Below are 19,396 nucleotides of genomic sequence, written 5' to 3'. Positions count from 1 at the left end.
GGGTATTTTAATTAAACCTCTTTATTTAAATAAGATTCATTATGTTGTTCGGGCTCAGAGGGACAATATACATGAAGACCCTGAAGATACAAATGAAAACTAAAACCTGAAGCTACAACAGTCTTGTCTGTCAAGCTCCCAGGATGTAGCTGACACACTTGACTTCCAGAATTTAAACTCTTAAAGTTCAAAACAATATTTTATAGCTTTATGCCTGCACTATATGTTTTTAGTATCGCTGGAAACCAAAATAATAACACGATTAGAGTCTACTTCTTAAAATTAGCAATTTATTCTTTTATGTGTGTTTGTATCTGAAAATTTTTTAACTTACTGAGGATCATCCCACTTACATCTGGGCCTTTGCATTGACTTATTCATTGTACATGATGTACAAGATAACTTAACTGGTCTCTGCTGGCATTTATTACCTTCTCGCCCAAAGTCTGATTAACTATTAATCTACACAGTCCGGTGAAGTAATCACATTTCCTTTTTTCAAGTGGATATAACTACAGAAAATGTAGTAAGAAATGCAATACCATATTCTGCCATAACTACAGTGCATGGCAAAACATCCATACTTCCCTTTCTCCATCTTTAAAAACGAGAAGGTGGAAAAAATGGGAAATTTATCTGGAGAAAAGGAGAAAATGTTTAAGATCTTTATTTATCCTATCTGCTGTTGATGAAGATATATTAGCGGGTTTCTCATCTGTCCTTTGAGTAGGCACAACCAGGACACCAAGACAGACTTCCAAATTCTTCTTGTGCAAGGCTAGGAACCTGGATTTGCATTTCATTGTTCTTTTCAGCAGAGATTCTGAACAGGACCTTTAACCCAACTAGTTAAGGATTAAGCAAGTGACTGTGTGCTATGGCTTGTAGTAGTGTGGAAAATCTGCTGCTCCCAAAGAGATCAAGCCCTGCCACAAGTGCCATGACAAGACAGCTCTCATCAACAGAAGCAAGGCCAGACTGCTAAAGCATGTGTCAGCACACTGATTGGATATAGTGTTTTAATAATATCTAATTTCACTGTGGAATGGTGTGGGTAGTGCTATTCTAGTTAAAGTGAGAAGCTGTATATGCCTAACATGATATGTAAAAACTGCTCTATTTTTCTCCAACGTATCATCAGGGAACCAAATACCCTTCAGCTTATTTTACATTGGCTCTGGAAGAGCATATCCACTGCCGTCACAAATGGATTTAAACCATATTATTTCTTAACAGATCTAAACTTTGAGGGAACTTGCATCTAAAAAAAAAAAAAGATAAAATAGGTTTTTCATATTTCTAAGCAAAATGTCTTTTGAATCACATATTTTTACTCCATGTTCTGAAAGAAGGTCACCAGATGGCACTATTACACATTGTCTTTCTGATTTCAGTCTCTTAATACACACAAAAAAAGTTTTTAATCGTGGGAGAACTGGAAGTATTGTAACTGACATAGCATTATATTTATTTGGAGGCAAGCATGATAAGTAATATCTTTTGTAGTCTCCCTAACCCTATTAAATTCTTCTAGAGTAGCCATCCTCTAAAAACCTCTTTCATAGATTCAAATACATGTTAAAAATAAAGACAAGGGACTCTTGTGTTTTTAGCTCTCTCTGCTCTAGAACTGGCATGTACCTGTAATTAAAAAATCACAGCAGGAGCGTACACAGATTTGACTAATTAGTGATCCAGTGCTAAATCCACAAATTTGTGATAAAATAGTCACAATTAATTCCATAAACTGTTAGAAGAGTAATTTATAGCTGTAATTTAGACTTCCTAAACCTTTAAGCTTGCAGTGTTTTGGTTTCTTTTGTTGTTTTTTTGTTTTGTTTTGTTTTGTTTTGTTTCTCTGTTCAAATATAATATCCCTGTGAACTATATTTTATACACCAGCACACTCAGAAATGGTGACTGGTAAGGAAAATAAAGCCATGAAATTTTAAGAATGTGGCAGGAATAGTTAATGGCCACAGAAAGTCCCCAGATGATTGGAACTGCCTCCAGCGAATCACAGACCTGCTTCTGAGTCACCATTGGCATTTACATGATATTGCAGCACTATTATAAGCATACTTTATCACAAACATATCATCAGCACACACACTGTGCAGGAGATGCTAGCAACCTTTTTAAAGAAAAAGACTGGAAAACACCAGAAAGATGCCTGTTTCTGTGGATAAGAAAGCCTAAGTACTGTATCTAATCTCACTTTCTGATCTCAGTTAAACATTTTGGCCGTAACTACAGTTTGGAGACTTCGTGCTGCTCTGGATATAGAATGCCAATGTGGCACTAAGCAGAGCCATGAGAGCAACACTGTCAGCACACAGTGCAGTCATATTTTTTCCTATATTTCTTAACATTGTTATGCATTTCACAAGCAACAAAATCACACATTGGACATACATCTCTGTCTGTACTAGTGCCATATTTTAGATGTACACTGAATAAACAGAATTTCTCTAAAAAAAGAAGTGCTACTTTTTATTGAAGACATAGATATTTTCTGCATGTCTGTCTGTTCACTGAGCAATTCGCATCAACACAGAGGTTTAAACTCACTCCATAGCTTTTCAAAGTTAAGTAAGGTTCTTGTATCAAGAGCACGGACCACTATCCTACAGCAGTATTTTTGTTTTCAGGTCTAGAATAAAACATGTTCCCAGCAGAATTCCATCTGCTAGCTTGTTGATATGGGGCAGTACAAGTAATCACCAAGACACAGGATGTCATCAAAAGCAATAAAGTTCTGCTTCTATTTTCACCATGCTCAGAACAAAGCAATATCTTAATGATGACCATTTTCTGCATGGAGAATGCTGTGACTAAAGTTGTTTTAGCACTCTCAACCTATCTCAACACTCATCAACAATGATGATACACAACTATTGCAAATAAAACCAGCCCCATACAGTTGGTCAGCTCTATGCAACATGCAGTCCTTGGCTAATGACTGCAGCTGACAGAATAGATTCCTTCTTGCTCTTGGTGTCAGATAGTGATTTTCTGTGTGGTCTTTCAGAGGCTGCCAGAAAGTTTCTTGGATCCCACCATGAGAAACAGTGACACAATAGTTTCAACTACCGACAAGTGAACTACATCAGAACTAAAATGTTAAGATGTTAGGAAACAGTTTAGTTATGACTCCTAGTACACAGTCTGCTAGTTCGACTTATTCTGTGTTTGCTGCCAGGGATTTGCTAACCAAACTGCAGCCAGTGACAACCCTCAAAGAGGTGGAGAGCACTGAGGCTCAGGCAGTTCTTGTTCCTCTGCACACCAACACTCTCTCTACTCAGGGAGACTATTTGCATCTCGGATGAGTGCCCAGCAGTAAATTTCATGGCAAATGAATAGAGGTATGTATGGTAAATTTGTAGTCATGCATAAAGATAACTATACGGAAAAGAATGAGATATACTGTCAAATCCTTTATGCAAAGGGAAGAATTTTGACTTCTAAAAATACCTGTTCACTCATTACCTACTTCTTACCCTTACGCCTTACTCCTATACCCTTACACTGATATATGATGGCACTGCAATCACCACTTTAACAAGTCCATGCATTAAGTGGGCAGCAGGGAGATGGAGGTGATTGTCCTCCTTTACTTAGCACTTGTGAGGCCCCATCTGGAGTCCTGCATCCACACCTGGGGCCCCCAGTACAGGAAGGACGTGGGGTTCTTGGAGCAGGTCCAGAGGAGGGCCACTAATATTGTCAGAGGACTGGAGCACCTCTCCTATGAGAAAAGGTTGAGAGAATTGGGATTGTTTGGCTTTGAGAAGAGAAGCTTCAGGGAGACCTCATTGTGGCCTTCCAGTACTTGGAGGGAGTGTATGAACAGGAGGGGGAACAGCTGTTTACATGGGCGGAAAGTGAGAGGAAAAGAGGGAATACTTTTAAACTCAGAGAGACAAGATTTAGGTTAGACATTAGGAGGAAGTTTTTCACACAGAGGGTGGTGATGTATTGGAACAGGCTGCCAAAGGAGGCTGTGGATGCCCCATCCCTTCAAGGCCAGGCTGGATATGGCTCTGGGCAGCCTGGTCTGGTGATTCGAGACCCTGCACATAGCAGGGGGGTAGAAATTAGATAATCATTATGGTCCCTTTCAATCCAGGACATTCTATGATCCTATGAAAAAGCTGGTGTTCAAGACACTACGTTAACACAGAGATAATGCACTGATATCATAACAGTGATGATTTTAATGGTTATTACACCCAAGGACATTCAGGTGATTATTCCAGAAACAAAGACGACAGGCCTAAAATTCTACAAATCTGTTAGGTTAGTAAATCTGAGCCATAGTGAATAAAACAACCTTCTCACGCTCAACCAGCAAGTCTGAAATCATAATGAATGCAGTGCTGCTTCCCTTTGTTAAAGGACTATTCGCATTTGTGTTTCTTTATGGGACTCTAATCCCTCACTATATTGTAACATTTGAAAACAACAATTAGCAATTAATTGTGAAAAACAAATTTCCAAAAGCAATGAAAAGCAGACGGAGCAAGAACAATGTAATCAAAATTTTCATAATTAGCACTCTTTTTCCCTTTGGAGGCAGGAGTTGCAGAATCCTGCTAACAAGGAGTTCCTTGTCACTTTAGGAGCCGTGTACAATTTAATTCATTCATTGTAAATGTTCAGTCATCCGTGTTAAAGACTAATGCAAAGCAACAAAAGTGAATTCAACCAATATTGCAGTACTCCAAAAGCTAGCATTATATCACATATTATCGAGAAGACGATCCAGAAAAAACTGGTATGAATCATACATGTTAACAGTCTCTGTGGCTGCAGTGCCAGTGACTTTTCTATAAATAACAGTAAGACTCACTTAATAGCTTATGCGCCACGTGCACCATACAGGGACCACATGTGACACCTACATAGAAGCCATTGTCTAAGGGAGAAAATGAAACAGTCACAGAATTAACTAACACCTGTTCAAGCATCTTTTTTGCTTAGTGGCAGAGAAAAACAGTATTTCTGCGTAACTCCTATCTTAAAGGTGACCCTGTTCAAAATGATATCGTGCTGTCACCCTCATCAGAAACAGGTGCAAATTCAGGTGTTAAAAAAGGGGACAGTGTGTTATGTATTCAGGCTCTTGCTATAAAATCAGAGGAGATGGCTTTTCAGACTTTACTGACTTACTGCTGTATGCAATGTTGCAGATTCATTTACTTAATCTCAGGTCAACAAAGGACTAATCCTAGTAATTAAGATCCAAGTCACACTTGTCAAATGCCCAGTTCTCTGCCCTGATGACAGAAGTAACCTGAGAAGTCTGTATTTGTAAGAATAAGCAGGATGAATCTGAGACCAATAGTTGGACCCCACCAGTGTCTACTCCCTTGAAATTCTTACTGGCAGTTTTGAATGCAGATCAGTAAATCTAAAAATTAATCTGCATTTTTGTTTTTTTACGTACTATTTCTCCATAGTTTAGAGAACCATTCCCTTCCAGCATCCAATTCACAAAAAATGAGCTCTATGCATTACAATGGCAGAACAGAAAGTTTCCATTCATTTCAAAAAGTAATTAACTGATTTGTTGCATACCCAGTCTTCTCACTGAACAAATAACTCCTAAAAATGATGTTTTTTAGAAACAGTGGTTTCTAAACCTGAGATGTTTGAGAAGAGTCTGCAAGTAGGCATATCTGAGCTGCTGTGAAGACTTCAGATGCAGAGCCTTGCAAGCCCCAAATTTGTCAGACACTCTGCATTCAGATACTTATGTAAAGCTAAGCTTTCTCTAATAATATGGATTTATTAAGAAATCAAAGCACTTAAGCATTTGCAAGTATAGTTAGGAGATTTCATTTTATTTTTAGACCTACCAGTAGATAGGCATTCTCATAAAAGCACTATTCAAAAATGTAGATATTTGAGGCTAAATATGAATAGCAATTAACTCACGATTATCTAGAGATACAGTTCAAAATAAATTTTTCTTTAGTATTTTATACCTTTAGCATCATCATAGCAACTTATAAATGTAAGGCAGAAAGACTACAAGAAGTCTATCCTTTGTACTGTATCCAGAATTATAAAATTATTTTTCATGTCATTATTCTAGAAAGCAATTTAAATGTATAACTTCTTCTGACACCATAATGAAACAGTATACAGAAAGCATGCATATTCACTTTAAATTGATGCAGAATTGAAACATAAGGATTTTTCCAAATTTTTAGGAAACAATGGTTACTCAGAACAGTATTTTTGTACCTCAGAATGTATCTTCATCTTTCAGAATACCATTCCTGACTACTAATAAACATATGCTTTAAAAATTGGCTTTTTTGGGTTGTGTTTCTGCCCCACTTCAAAATAGATGAAGGAGAAATGAGATGAAGAAAACAGCTCCAGATCTTAAGGTACTGCCATTTAACAATTAGACTATCATGGCCCAACAGCAATGTAATAATTGCTTTGAAATCTATCAATAATCCAATAATTCCCATGTGATGGGACACATCAGACTTGCGAACACTGAATGCCCTTTTTCAGTCTAAGTCCCAGGGCACAGAAAGCTGATACAGCTTGTTTTGCTTGCTCTGAGCCCAAAAGATATTATTTGTTAGGGGTGATTTAATATTGAAGAAAGCAGCTCAGCGGCTTGAAATTATGCAGTGGCACACAGGGATCAGAGAAGCCGTAGGACCGTAATTCCTCACATCCTGACTTTTGGGCTTAATTTTACATCCATAAAAATCAACAGCAAAACTCGCCATTGACTTCAAAAGTATTTTGTATTCAGCATGGCCCTTTCCTTTCCAGAAAGGAACAACCCTCCATATCTAGTAACCATAAAGATCCATATTTACATGTTTGTTCCAGAGCAATTTCACTTTTTGCCTTAATATTTATTTTAACATTTTTGAGGGGAGACTGCAATGTTAACAGTGAGGATTCTCAAGTAAGCAATCAATTATCTTTAAAATGTTGGAAAAAAAGGCTGCGACTAATTTTATCAACTCTTCAAAAATGGTGCACCATAAAAGAAGAGCCTTATGTATTGTTACCTGGTTTGTTTGCTAGCTCGCACCCCTACCCTAAATCGTACATGTTCCACCTCACCTCAAGACCATTTTGTAGTCAATACACTGACCACTGTTTTTATTGTACCCTGTAATCCAATCTAGCATGCAGAGTTCCTACAGCTCGCTGCAAAATGTTCTACAAGGCTTGAATGCTACAGGTTTCTAAGATTAAATGAAAGAGAGATCCACATCTCCACCCTTAAAGCCAAAAGAAAAACATGAGTTTGCAATTCATGCCCCTCACCGAGTCCCTTGCTTTTACTGTGAGATAGGAGCCTGTGTTTGTTTATGCATATCTGCATGTGAGGTTAAAAATTTCTCATGGCCTTTACTGTGAAGAAAGAGGTTCCATGATTTTGGAGACTAAGTAATATAATTAGGAAAATATTTACGAATATATTTGCAGTGTATAAATTAATATATTGATGAATAATTACTGAATGAGCCTGTCTACTTTTCAGTTACTTTGTTTAAAAAGATTTATGCCTTCTGGCTATAGTTTACAGTACTGTTTCTTGCTTACATACTGAAATTTTACTTACAGGAATTAAGTTGGAACTGTTACAGGAATTAACAGGAGCTGTTGGCATTTCTTTTGGAGAAGAAATTTCTTTTGGTGACCTTTTCTCTACGTGAAATGTAAGGAAACAATAGTGTCCTGGGCCATTCCCATGCTAGAATCAAGTCCTGATTACCTCACTGGAAAGCGAGAATCCATCCCTCTCCACTGAAACTAGCCTCCTGTTTTTATCCCTATAGATGCACATGATAATATAAATTACTAACATTATATAAGGTATAATAAAATAAGTTAAATGTTCAGTATGCCACAAGGCACTAGCACAGGCTGTCCAGAGGAGCTATGGCTGCCCACCCCTGGAGGTGTACAAAGCCAGCTTACATGGGGCCCTGGGCAGCCTGAGCTGGTGGGTGGCAGAGGACTGGAACTGGATGGAAATTTAAGGTCTCTTCCAACTCAAACCACTCTGTATTTCTGTATCTTCAGCCTTAGGCAGGAATGACTTGCTGCTTGGAAGGAGTCCAAATTTAAGAAGTAAGACATATTTCTCTGGACAGCTAATCTGGGGAAGAAAAACGAGAAATGTCTTCCTCAGAAATTTTTAATATCTGAGTTAAGTAGTATGGAAATGGGATATCAGGCAGAGAACTAGCGAAATGATGTAAGAAGGATGCAAAACACCATCCTATAAATCTGCACTGTTTATCACTGACCTTTAATATGGTCTACATGGCATTTCTCAGAGAAATCATTACGTGATTTGGAAATCAGAGGAAAGAAACGAACTGTGCCTGTTTGAAAGTTGCATATGTGTCAAAAGTTCATCCTGAACGGGAGTACTTAATATCATGGTAATCAATACAGAGAGGAAATAACTTCTTTCCAATCCATACTTTTCAGAGTACTTTCATAATTATTTACATCATTGTGGTATTCAAACATCCAGCCAAGGAGAAGCCTTTCAACAGGACAAGTGTCTAACTTAAAATAAAAGTGTAACAGATGAATAAAACAAGTGTTATGAATAAAGCAGCACCAAAGGAATACTGAACTAGTAATATAAAATCATACAAACATTAGGTTCTGTATAGCACGCTTTCAAATTGCGTGCTCAGGTGACTGGTTTAGAAATAGCAACAATGATATGGAATATTTCTAACTTTTTTTCTCTACCCATAGAAAAAGCAGATTCTAGAGTTTTGGTCTTTTAACCAAGCAATAGCTTGGTGATTGTGCTGGAATCAGCCTTGTAGAAAGAAACAAGATATGGTAATTTGATAGAAGCTTGCACCACAAATTAATTAAACAATAAAATTAATACTCTATTAATCCCAAAAGAGGCGCTTATCTTCTATCCTTACAAACCCCCCAGACTTCATCCTCCTCCCTCAGGAAAAAGCCTGTGTACGTGGACATCAAACCATGCCCTGCAGGTCACAAAGCACAGGCTGTGACAGCGGACACACCTCCCATTAGTACTCCATATCTGCTGGAGCAGTTTTACTGCAATGTGAGAGGGTGAAAAGTTAACGCTGGCTGGTTACGCAATAAATGCCACTGGTAATACCACTGACTTTGGACTAGACTCCCAGCAGTAAGTAGTTAAGAGGTGATAAAGCAGGATTAATCACTGAGCAAAATTTATGATTCTCAGCAGAGGATGCAGTATGACTTCCCTGCAATTTTCATTTTTCCTTGAAAAAGAAATTATTTTGCAGCAATCTGTCCTTCCTTTCTGTAGCACATTGTAGGGGAGTTAATGCCATTATGCATACACCTCTAAGCCTATTCTCACACACTTCCCCTAAAACAAGTCATGCAAGGTCATTGCTATTTATGGCTATTCATGTAAATGAATACACCTCCACTGGTGCTGAGAATAATGAAATAGTAATGAAATACTGAAAAAAAAAAAAAATAAATACAAACAAACAAACAGTAACTACTCTTTAGGCTGACCTGATAAAATTGCCTCTACCAGTGAAATTGCCCAAAATGATGCACTGCTCACAGAGGCAGAAGAGTAGTTAGTCAAGTAAAACCACTTTGGATGCAGCGTGAGCTCTGAACCTTCACTTGCTGTTGAAATGAATACATGATCATACATTAAAACTCTCATTGCCCTCCCAGGTTGTGGAGCTCAACTATACTTCCAGTCAGACAATGACTGGTTTTCCAAGATTGCATTTTTTCATTTCTTCTTTTTGGATAGGAAAACACATAAATCAGCAAAAAAAAAAAAAAAAAACATCAGTGAAGGCAAACAATAACTGTTTCCTCAAAATAATGGAAGCTATGTACAAAGTGACAAAATATGTGATGACGTACTGTGATTTCTTTTTTCTGTGAAAGGTAATCATTTTTTTGCCAAAAGTATCCCATAATGCTGCTCTAACTTAGGACTTTCAATTTGTCAGTGACTGTGACAATGGAAGAGTTTAATGCACAAGTTCCCACAAACAGAAGGTTAACCCAAAATGTCTATTCTCCCAAAAATGAAAACAGAACACGAAACCCACAGTTTTGACTTAGGTCCCAATATACAAAAGATGCTGCCTTTAATTAGATGCAAATTTGACTGAAATTTGCTAAGATCTATTTCTAGGTCATATAGAATAATAAATTATTTCTTTAAATTGTCCCCTGGACAGGTATATGGAATAAATAGTCAGCAACTCAGTGACAGTTTTGATGATGGGAAAAAGACTGCCAGAATGCTAATTATATAGAAAGGGTAAGCATATATCAGTGTACATAAAATTATGTACATGATGAATCATACCCTTCTTCCCAGGCACTTTGAATGGCATTTATCTTTTTCCACCATCAGCTACAGAGGAGAGAAGCCGTGATTTCATGCAGAAGTTTAAGCACCCGGTGTGATGGAGGACTGATTATCATCTCAGCACTTTGATAAATTCCACAGCAGTTGAAACGTTTTGTGTCTTTGCAAGGACAATACAGAGTCAAAGCATTCTGTAAGGAGAGTTCTCAGGAAAGTACGCTCGACTTTGTACTGATAAAGGGAAAATTTTGAAGAGAAGAATTTAATGAGAGGTTTTAGATTGATATCACAAACACATACACCCTTCCTCTTTTAGACCTACTCTTACTTTGTGACACAGAACAGCTGATCCATGCTTAATCACTTCATGACAACTACCTGATTTTTCTCTGTCATATCATTTTAGGTTCTAAAAACCCACCAGTTCTAAGAATGAGTTAGAATCTCAAACTTGTGTCCTTTGCACTTTTATTTCTGCATGGCTTAATGAATCCAGATGTTAACTTAAGCTGTATGTAAATAAGAACTGCCTCAAATACAATGGAATGTGACTAATCTGGGCTAAGGCTAAGGAAATTCACTCTTTACTCTGCAGAATTACTAACACCACACTACTGAATAGCTTGTAGTTTAACTGTAGATGACCATGGAGAAATTAAGAAGTCTTATTCATTACATTATACAAAACACAGTATTCATTCAGCTCATATGATCTTTTCAACTGTAAGCTTTCAAACTTTGCTTCTGTATTTCTCTACCTTCTTGACTAAAATTAAATTTTTAACTTCTGAAAGCATCACCAGAAGTCTTTTTAAAATATTTCATATTTTGTGTTTTGAAAAAGTACACAATTGATTACTATTTACCAGAAAACACTCACTTGTTTTATGTGTGCTGCTTGTAGTTAAAGGTTAAAAGTTTAGGAAATGTCCAGCTCCCCCATTGCCTTACATCATCTTCAATAAAATATTCAAGTATCCAGCCTGAAGTAACAAAGAACAGGAACCCAGACTGTTCAATTTTGGTTGAAGCTGTCAAAAGCTTTCTGTTTTTTTCACCTCTAATTTTTATAATCATAAAACCTGACTTTCAACAAGCACCAGACAAAGAGCGCACATATCTGATCCTTGCACTTTTCTGCTTTCACATCATCTTTGTTTTACAGCTTTCTTCAATACAAACATATTTTGTATTATAGAGTAACAAAGTTAGTTAATCTTCATTATTTCGTAATAAAAGCAAAATGCTTTAGTTCTTAGAAAAAAACTCAGAAAGAGAAGGGACTCAAAAAGGTGCTGTTCCCATATCTTTAAAGTTAAGAGTGAAATATTAACTCATGATAAAACAAACAAACAAAAAAAAAAAAAAAAATCAACAACAAAATCCCAGAACATCACAAGAACAGAAGCACTTCCTCGAACTTCATTTTTTGGCATCTGGTCCTGGCCACGTACTGCTGGCTAGCGGGGAGTATTACCACTGAGAAAGACTAAGGCCACTGTAAAGTCACTTGTGTTCAGAAACTTATTTGTTGCCAGCAGCCTCAGTCTTGCTAACAATCTCTGCTCTTGGGACACCTTCCACCACATACATTTTAGAAAAGACAGGTACCTACATCCTCTCTGAAAACATGGTACTTAATACTGCTTTTTCATGGAATCAGAAGGTTGGAAAAGACCTTCAACTTCATCAAATCTAAATATCAACCTGACCTACCAAGTCCCATCACAAAACCACGCCACTCAGAGACACATCCAAATATCTCTAGGGATGATCAGGGATGGAAACTTCACCATGTCGCTGCCCAGCTCGTTTCAGAGTTTGTATCTGAGGAGGTTCAGACTGAATATTAGGAACAGATTCTTCACTGAGACTGTAGTTGGGTACTGGAATAGGCTTCCCAAAGGCAGTGATCACAGTACAGAGCCTGCTGAAGATGAAGAAGTGTTCGAGCAACACTCTCAGAAATATGGTTTCATTTTGAGGTGGTCCTGTATGGAGCCAGGAGCTGGACTCAATGATCCTATGCACTCCTTTCAACTCAGGATATTCAGTGATTTGATGATTTCAGATCTCCCTGAGCACAACTTGAGACCATTTCCTTGTGTCTTAGCAGCTGCTACCTGAGAAGGGAGACTGATGACCACCTCACTGCAACCTTTTTAAGTAGTTGTAAAAACCAGTAAGATCTCCCTCCACTCAGCCTCCTCCAGATTAAACAGCCCCAGTTCCTTTGACTGCACCTCATAAATGCCTGATTTACTTGCCCTTCACCAGCTTTGTTGCTCTTCTCTGCACACACTCAAGCAATTCAACATCCTTCTTGTTGCCAGTGGCCAAAGACTGAAAAAACATCTGAGGTGTGGTCTCACATGTACAACAGGAAGACCATTTCTCTAGTCCTGCTGGCCATACCATTTCCATTGCAGGACAGGATACCATCAACCTTCTTGGCCACCTGGGCACACTGATTAAAATAGTGCCAGAAAAACAGGAAAATGAGCTGTGCCTTGTCAACCATGATACAGTGAATGGAGCACATTAACTGAGTAGTGAATGCAAGAGATTTGAACGTAACTGAATTCAATTTATGGGTTCTCACAACCAAAGTTTGAATAACCTCTAAGAAACACTAGATTTGTAGCTTGAAATTTTAGCCTGATATGTAAATTTGGAGAATCAATTTGGGAAACATAAGTAGAGGAACACAAGTTACATAGCAAAGAAGTACCATAGTGCTCTATCTGGGTCTGGTATTTCTGAGCAAGCCTGGAAGCAAAACTCCAATCTCAGAAGATGATCTCTACTGAAAAAAAGAGGCTCCTTCAGACTGCAAGTATCCTCAAGAAGGCAGAAATCCTGAGGATTAGTATTCTGATATGACGGTTGAAATTTTATATACAAACTCCTGAAGTTCTGGCATCCTCTTGAAGATCTGGACAAAAGCAACCAAGACTGAGATGGCAAAAGGAAAAGCATTTATAAATTTTTCTGAGTTTAAGATTGAAAATTCTTGTCTCTTTGTTCCTCTTTTTAGGACAGCAGATTTAGACGCATCTGGAGTTCTTTCTAAAACGCTCTATGGTGAAAGCTTGCCAACACAGCTGCTTTTATGCAGCCTCTAAGAAGTACAGTTTGACTTCTTTTTAATTACACATGCTTTTTTTTAATTTATTTTAAACTACATTGATACTTTCTCCCCTTACTATTAAAAGTGGCAAGGTTTTGTTCTTTCCAGTATGATAAAAAAAATTGTTGTTCAATCAATCATAGTGGATCACCATAATTTAAAAGCATTTAACCTGTTCTGCATTTCCACACTGTCATTTTCTGCTCTTCACCAGGACACATACATACAAAACCAAGAGATTCAAGTGGTGAAAATCACCACAGTCATTGCTTCGTCTTCAGTAAGTTATTGAGAGGTGTTAAGATAAACCGAAAATAGCACCAGTTTCACTGTACTAAAGGTTGCATATAAGGTATATCAAGTTCTGAGAATGCCAGTAATAACACTAAATTGCTTCAACTGCTGAATGCTCAAAGCAAGTTAACTAACAGCTACTACTAGCAAACTAACATTCAGTTACCACAGAACAAACTTCACAGTTTTTAAGATGTAGCACTCAACTACACTTCTGTCAGAATAAAACAGGTAAAAACTCTGACAATGTTCCATGTACATAAAACAATTCAACTTTCTTTCATGCATGTGAGATGCAGATGCTCATAACCCTATATTCATGTACGTGCTTGCAGTAGATCAGTAGATCAACCGAGAAATACCTGTAGAATAAAACTCCCATCTGCCTATGAAACATCACTTTAAGACGTAGTTTGCTGCTGGTAAGGGAAGAAAGGGTATTCTACAGATAGATTAACAACTAACGGAGTCTGAGAATTCAAAAAGAAGTCCCAAAAAAAACAACAACATCAACAAAACTGACCTCTTCAGGTGTTCACATCAACTACAATGAACTTGGATCTTTTGCAGACTCCAGATTTTCCTGCACACATGCAGGCATTAATACAGCCAACAAGTAGAGAATTGCCTAAAAATAGCTCTAGCAGCCTTTCCTCTAGAATGCAAACACTGCCGTTAAATACAACATGGCAACACTTGGGATCAGTGTGGATTTTGAAATACCACATGCAAGCTATTCAGGTTTCTTTAAACAACAAAAATAGCAATAAAAAATAATGTCAAACTTTGTCTTGCTGGTAAAAATATCTCATTTTCCAAATGTAAATGTTAAAAAAAAAAAAAAAAAAACAAACAAACAAAAAAAAAACCTGTAATGGCTTTTATATACCATAGATTGCTTATTTAAGTGGTACACTCAGTGAAACAGATGTCATTGCACAATATCTCTGTTCCACCCACATTCTGTTCTCCTAGTTGCCAAACAGAACTGTTTTGAGTTATTTACTGAGTGATCAGATTGAAGTATTTCTGCAAGGATCTCCACGCTACATGAAAGAAAAAAAAACAAACAACAGTACTTAAAAAACCAAAATGGAACTGCACATGATGTTCTATTGTGACTTAATTTGGTCAACATGCCTTTGCTAGTAGAGACTACCAAGGCAGACCAAAACCTTTAACAAAGGGTCAAAAAAATCTTACCTTTACAACTTGATTTTTTTTTCTTTCTTCCTGACCCTTACACTGTTTCAACTTTGTGTTTTTAGACAACTTCACTCAACCAAGGAAAATACAGAATTATCACTAAATCTTCTGTCTCAGTTTAACCCAGAATTATTTTTTCTTGAGTAGAATATCTACATGCAACCCTAAATCCATGCCATAATATTACTTAGGTTGGAAGGGACTTTTGGAGGTGTTCTGGCAGTGGGATTGTAACTTCAATTATTGGGCCAATTCACCCCACAGCACTCAGTGAAGCTTTTCAGCAATACACCACACGTGCCATTCTCCACTGTAGAACATAGCTATCTGATTTTTGTTCTGTTCTTTCATGGTGTCTTGTTTTTGAACCTTTCCTCCTTCCTTCTCCCAACCTTGTCACAGTGATCTTTGGCTGATTACAGACTGCAGTTAGGCTTCCTCAGTGAGATGGGAAAGGAGACTAACCTTGCCAGCTGAACGCTGCACAGAAAGACCAAAACAACACTAAATCAAAAACAAAACAAAACAAATTAAAACATACCTACTCTGTTCTCATCAGTGTCAAACTGTCACCAGAAATCGAGTTATAAGATTTCTCTAAACCTGTAATCTTTTAAGAACCCAAACTGCATTTGGTTAAAAGTCAGTGAAGGAAAATAGAGAACAAAATAAAATCCATATATTCTGCATTCACATTCACAGTGAACTGATATACAGGGCGAAAGAACTTTAGGGAAAGTTGCTAAGCTTGAATACTTGCAGAATTCGGGGGGGAAAAAAGAAACAAACAATGAACAAACAACAAACAAATGAAAATAAACCCACAAGCACTTCAATTCTCAAACATAAGAAAGAGGCATCTAAAACATGTCTAGAGATATGCGTGCATTCTGCAGCAGAGTGAATACATATCTAGCCAGTGATGGCTAAGCAGAAAAACCTTATCTATGACCTTTTCTCATAGTAAGTACTGTCCTTGTTAAAAATGTGAAACTTTCTTCAACCTCTCAAGAAAAGTGGCACTAAAATTACTAATGTTAACATCAAAATACATTTTAGTATTCCAAAGGTTTCTCTTCTCATCAAATTTTCACTCGTCAGTACTTGTTTGCTATTAAGCCACCTAACCCTTCAACTTTCCAGCTTTATGTTGCCTTATTTAGAACTCTGGACTTTGCTGAGCTGCTTTCAGATTACAACATAAAGTCTTAAGGATAAATAAAGCAAGCACGTTTCTTAGCAGACCACTTGCCACTTTAGCAACAGCAGAATCAATAATGGATAAGGAGGACTATAGTTCTCAAATTTTTCATTCCCATCTAATTTCTCTGCATCTGTAATATGAATACGCTTCGAGAAAAAGCGGTGGGTACATCAAACCATGAGAGTGCTTCAGGAGTGAATGAACTTGACTTTTTTTTGAACATCAGTGTGCTTAAAGCATTTATTCAGTGCCCAACGTGGATCTATTTTTCCATCCAGTTGAAAATAACTGAGCACTTACCATGTTATTCTAGCAACCCTGTAGCAGAGAGTCCAATGCAATCGATTCGCATACTGACTAGAGTTTCAGGCCAAGTATGTATTCACGTGTCCTGCAAAGCTAGTTTCTGAACAGATGATAGTGCTCTAGTTGTTGATAGCTTTTTGATATCCATAGTCCCTTCCTATTATTGCTCACATCTAACACTGACTGTGGAAGTATTTACAACACACTGTGAAAGAACACATTTATCTGGAACCAAACGAATGCACTAAAAGAAGCACTTCATTCATTAGTGCAAATTGTTGGTGTTCACTCTTCATTTTCTTTTAAAAACCCCAAATTATGCATTCTGAGAAAGATAAAGACAAGCATGCTGATTTTCAAAAAAATTTGAACAAAGAGGAAAGTATGAAATTACAAGAAAGTGTACATGCTAAATTTGGTAAGAAAAAATAAATATTTATTTCTTTGTTTATTTAAGAGAGAAAGTCATGTCTTTATTTTGATCAAGTTTTCTGTGGTTTCAGTTCCTAAAACTAAAAACACCTGTTTGTACTGCTCAGATATCAATACTGTTCTTCAAAGTTCGGCATACAGAATCATCAGTACTCTGTCAGCCACAGGCAGGTAGCCTCTCTCATTATAGGAGCCCAGTCTCTCTGTCATTCTGTTATCTGCTTGTACACTGTTATGGGGTTGTGTCTCTTCTAAAGTACTAATATGCCATTGTGAAATGAAAGAAATGAGTGAGGTGTTCCCTGACACTGAATAATTACTGGATAATAAAACCTTATCTGATGAGTAATTCTATTGTCAAATAAAACTAGACAGTTTGATTTCATTATCAAGTATTCAGTTAAGATAGTGTCTACATACATAAGTACGTACGGGTTCCACTTCAAGAGTCCTTTAAATGCAGTCTGCTTTAAGAAAAGATCTTTTTAAGAGATTATGACAATTTCTGAACATTCGCTGATCACAGACTTTTTTTTTTTCTTTTTTTCTTTTTTTCTTTTTTTTTTTCTATATGGCAAATTCTGAAGACAACCCTGCGTAGTTGAAATACTGTGAAAGGAAAACCACCCAACTAAACAGAGTACCTCTGGGTTTTGCCATTACGATCACTGCTTTTCCAGATAATTTTTTTTCATAGAATGTCACTAATTAGAATAGGATGTTGGCATACCATATGAACGCCAGTAAATGAAAAACATCTCCAGAAAACATCTGTAAAAATGACATTATGTATTGCTTTGAGTGCAATTGCTTTTTTTGAAGAAGGAAGTGCATTAACAGCCTTTAAAAAGCCAAATCTTGTCATGAGATTCCCCACAGCTATTGTTACTGCTGAACCGAAAGGCTTAGGGAAAACAAAAACTATTATATCTCAGACCTCATCAATGTTGCAAAATGCTGAACAAAGGTTTATGTCATTCCAATGGCATTTTGTCCTGCTCTCTGTGCAATTTGGATCATTCTGGAGCTAAAAGCTATTGATTTACTAGAAAGCAGCTTCATGTTTTGTATTTTCAATCCTATTGGTCTGATTAAACAAAAAGACCTTTCAGCGAAACACAGAACTTTTTATATTACTAACTGGACTGTACTCAAGTCTGTTACAATAAAGAAGGAGTCGGCACTGATAGCAGCAGTATTACACTTATGCTCATTAAAAATCAACAAACCTTTCCTTCAGCGTCTCCTGTTGTAGCCTTCTCAACCTTGTTCCTGTTTAAAATTTTTTTCACCCATTCTTCCACTTGAACATTGAACTTCATGAAAGTCACATAGCAAAAGTATGCTGTCAGGAGCGTTAAGCTTTCCCACCACATGATTAAGTTATCCAGAAAAAAGATGATTAGCAAGATCAAGTCAACGATGTAAAAGGACACATCTCGAAAGAGTGGCCACCAAGTAAGATTCAAGATTTCTCTAGAAAATAAAGCACACATTCCAATCACGAACAGGATATTAAACACAGCAGATCCCACTATTGTCCCAATGCCGACATTGCTGTGGGATATGAACACTCCTATTAAAGAAGTGAAGAGTTCTGGGGCCGAGCCACCAGCTGCCATGAAGGTTGCCCCTGCCACATCATCGGATATGCTCAGCTTTTCAGTGATGACAGTCAAGGAAGGAACAAAGAACTCATCACAGACTATGGCTAAGGCTATGAACATGTAAATCATTCCAATAACATGCAGTATCACTGCACCCTTTCTTCGTTCTTCGAGAGAGAAAAGGTCCTCTGGGTACTCTCCCTTGGAATGCTCTTCTGTTGCATTGTCATGTTCAGCTTCATGTTTCATAGACGTAGGTGAATCTGGAGTGCCACCTTCATTCTGTTCCATGAAATCCAACAGAGTTCTTTGGTGACCATGCACCAGCTTTTGGCTATCTAGGCTGCTATCCAACACCTTGCTATGTGTTTCCATCTTGAAAAAGGCACTAATTGAAAGAGAGAAAGTACTAATGGCCACTACACTGACAAGAAGCCCTATTATCCTTATCAGTCTCAGTTTTTTCCTAACATTCTGATGCCGTTTGCAACCAAACAGTGGTTCCTTCAAACACCACTCTTCCAAGACACTACCAACAGTATTTTTGCAAAGAGCCATTGTGAGTCCTGTGTGAGATGCTGAGGGAGTCAGATGGATTGTTCCTTCATAATTTTCTTCTGCTTAGAAGGTAAAGGAGCTTTAAGGGTTCTTCCATCAAGTTCTTTTATTCTTCATAGGAAGTATTTTCTTCATTCGTACTAAAAGGGGCAAATAGGTATTATTAACATTTGTAAAAGAATACATGAATAAAAGCTTTTATAAACTTGGCTAAATTTAGAATTTAAAGCAGAATATTACTGACTGCAACACAGTACCCTGCCTCTTACCCTCAGGCACAGCAA

The 19,396-nt window shown here is 37.4% G+C and overlaps 1 protein-coding gene across 2 annotated transcripts in view; it reads right to left on the bottom strand.

Moving 5' to 3' along the window:
• SLC24A2 (solute carrier family 24 member 2) overlaps positions 1-19,112 on the bottom strand; it is a gene marked incomplete at both ends in the record, with an annotated part of 102,008 nt that extends 82,896 nt beyond the window's left edge. For both annotated transcript variants that reach the window (XM_079548437.1, XM_079548438.1), the window contains one exon: positions 18,177-19,112. In XM_079548437.1, coding sequence (XP_079404563.1) covers positions 18,177-19,112 — 936 coding nt within the window. The remainder of the gene's footprint in view (positions 1-18,176) is intronic.
• Positions 19,113-19,396: the final 284 nt, after the last annotated feature.

The sequence above is a fragment of the Tetrao urogallus genome, assembly GCF_951394365.1.
Source record: "Tetrao urogallus genome assembly, chromosome: Z".
NCBI classification, from domain to species: Eukaryota; Metazoa; Chordata; class Aves; order Galliformes; family Phasianidae; genus Tetrao; species Tetrao urogallus.
The sequence above is the reverse complement of the archived record's forward strand: the minus strand, read 5'-3'. Positions and strand labels throughout refer to the sequence as shown.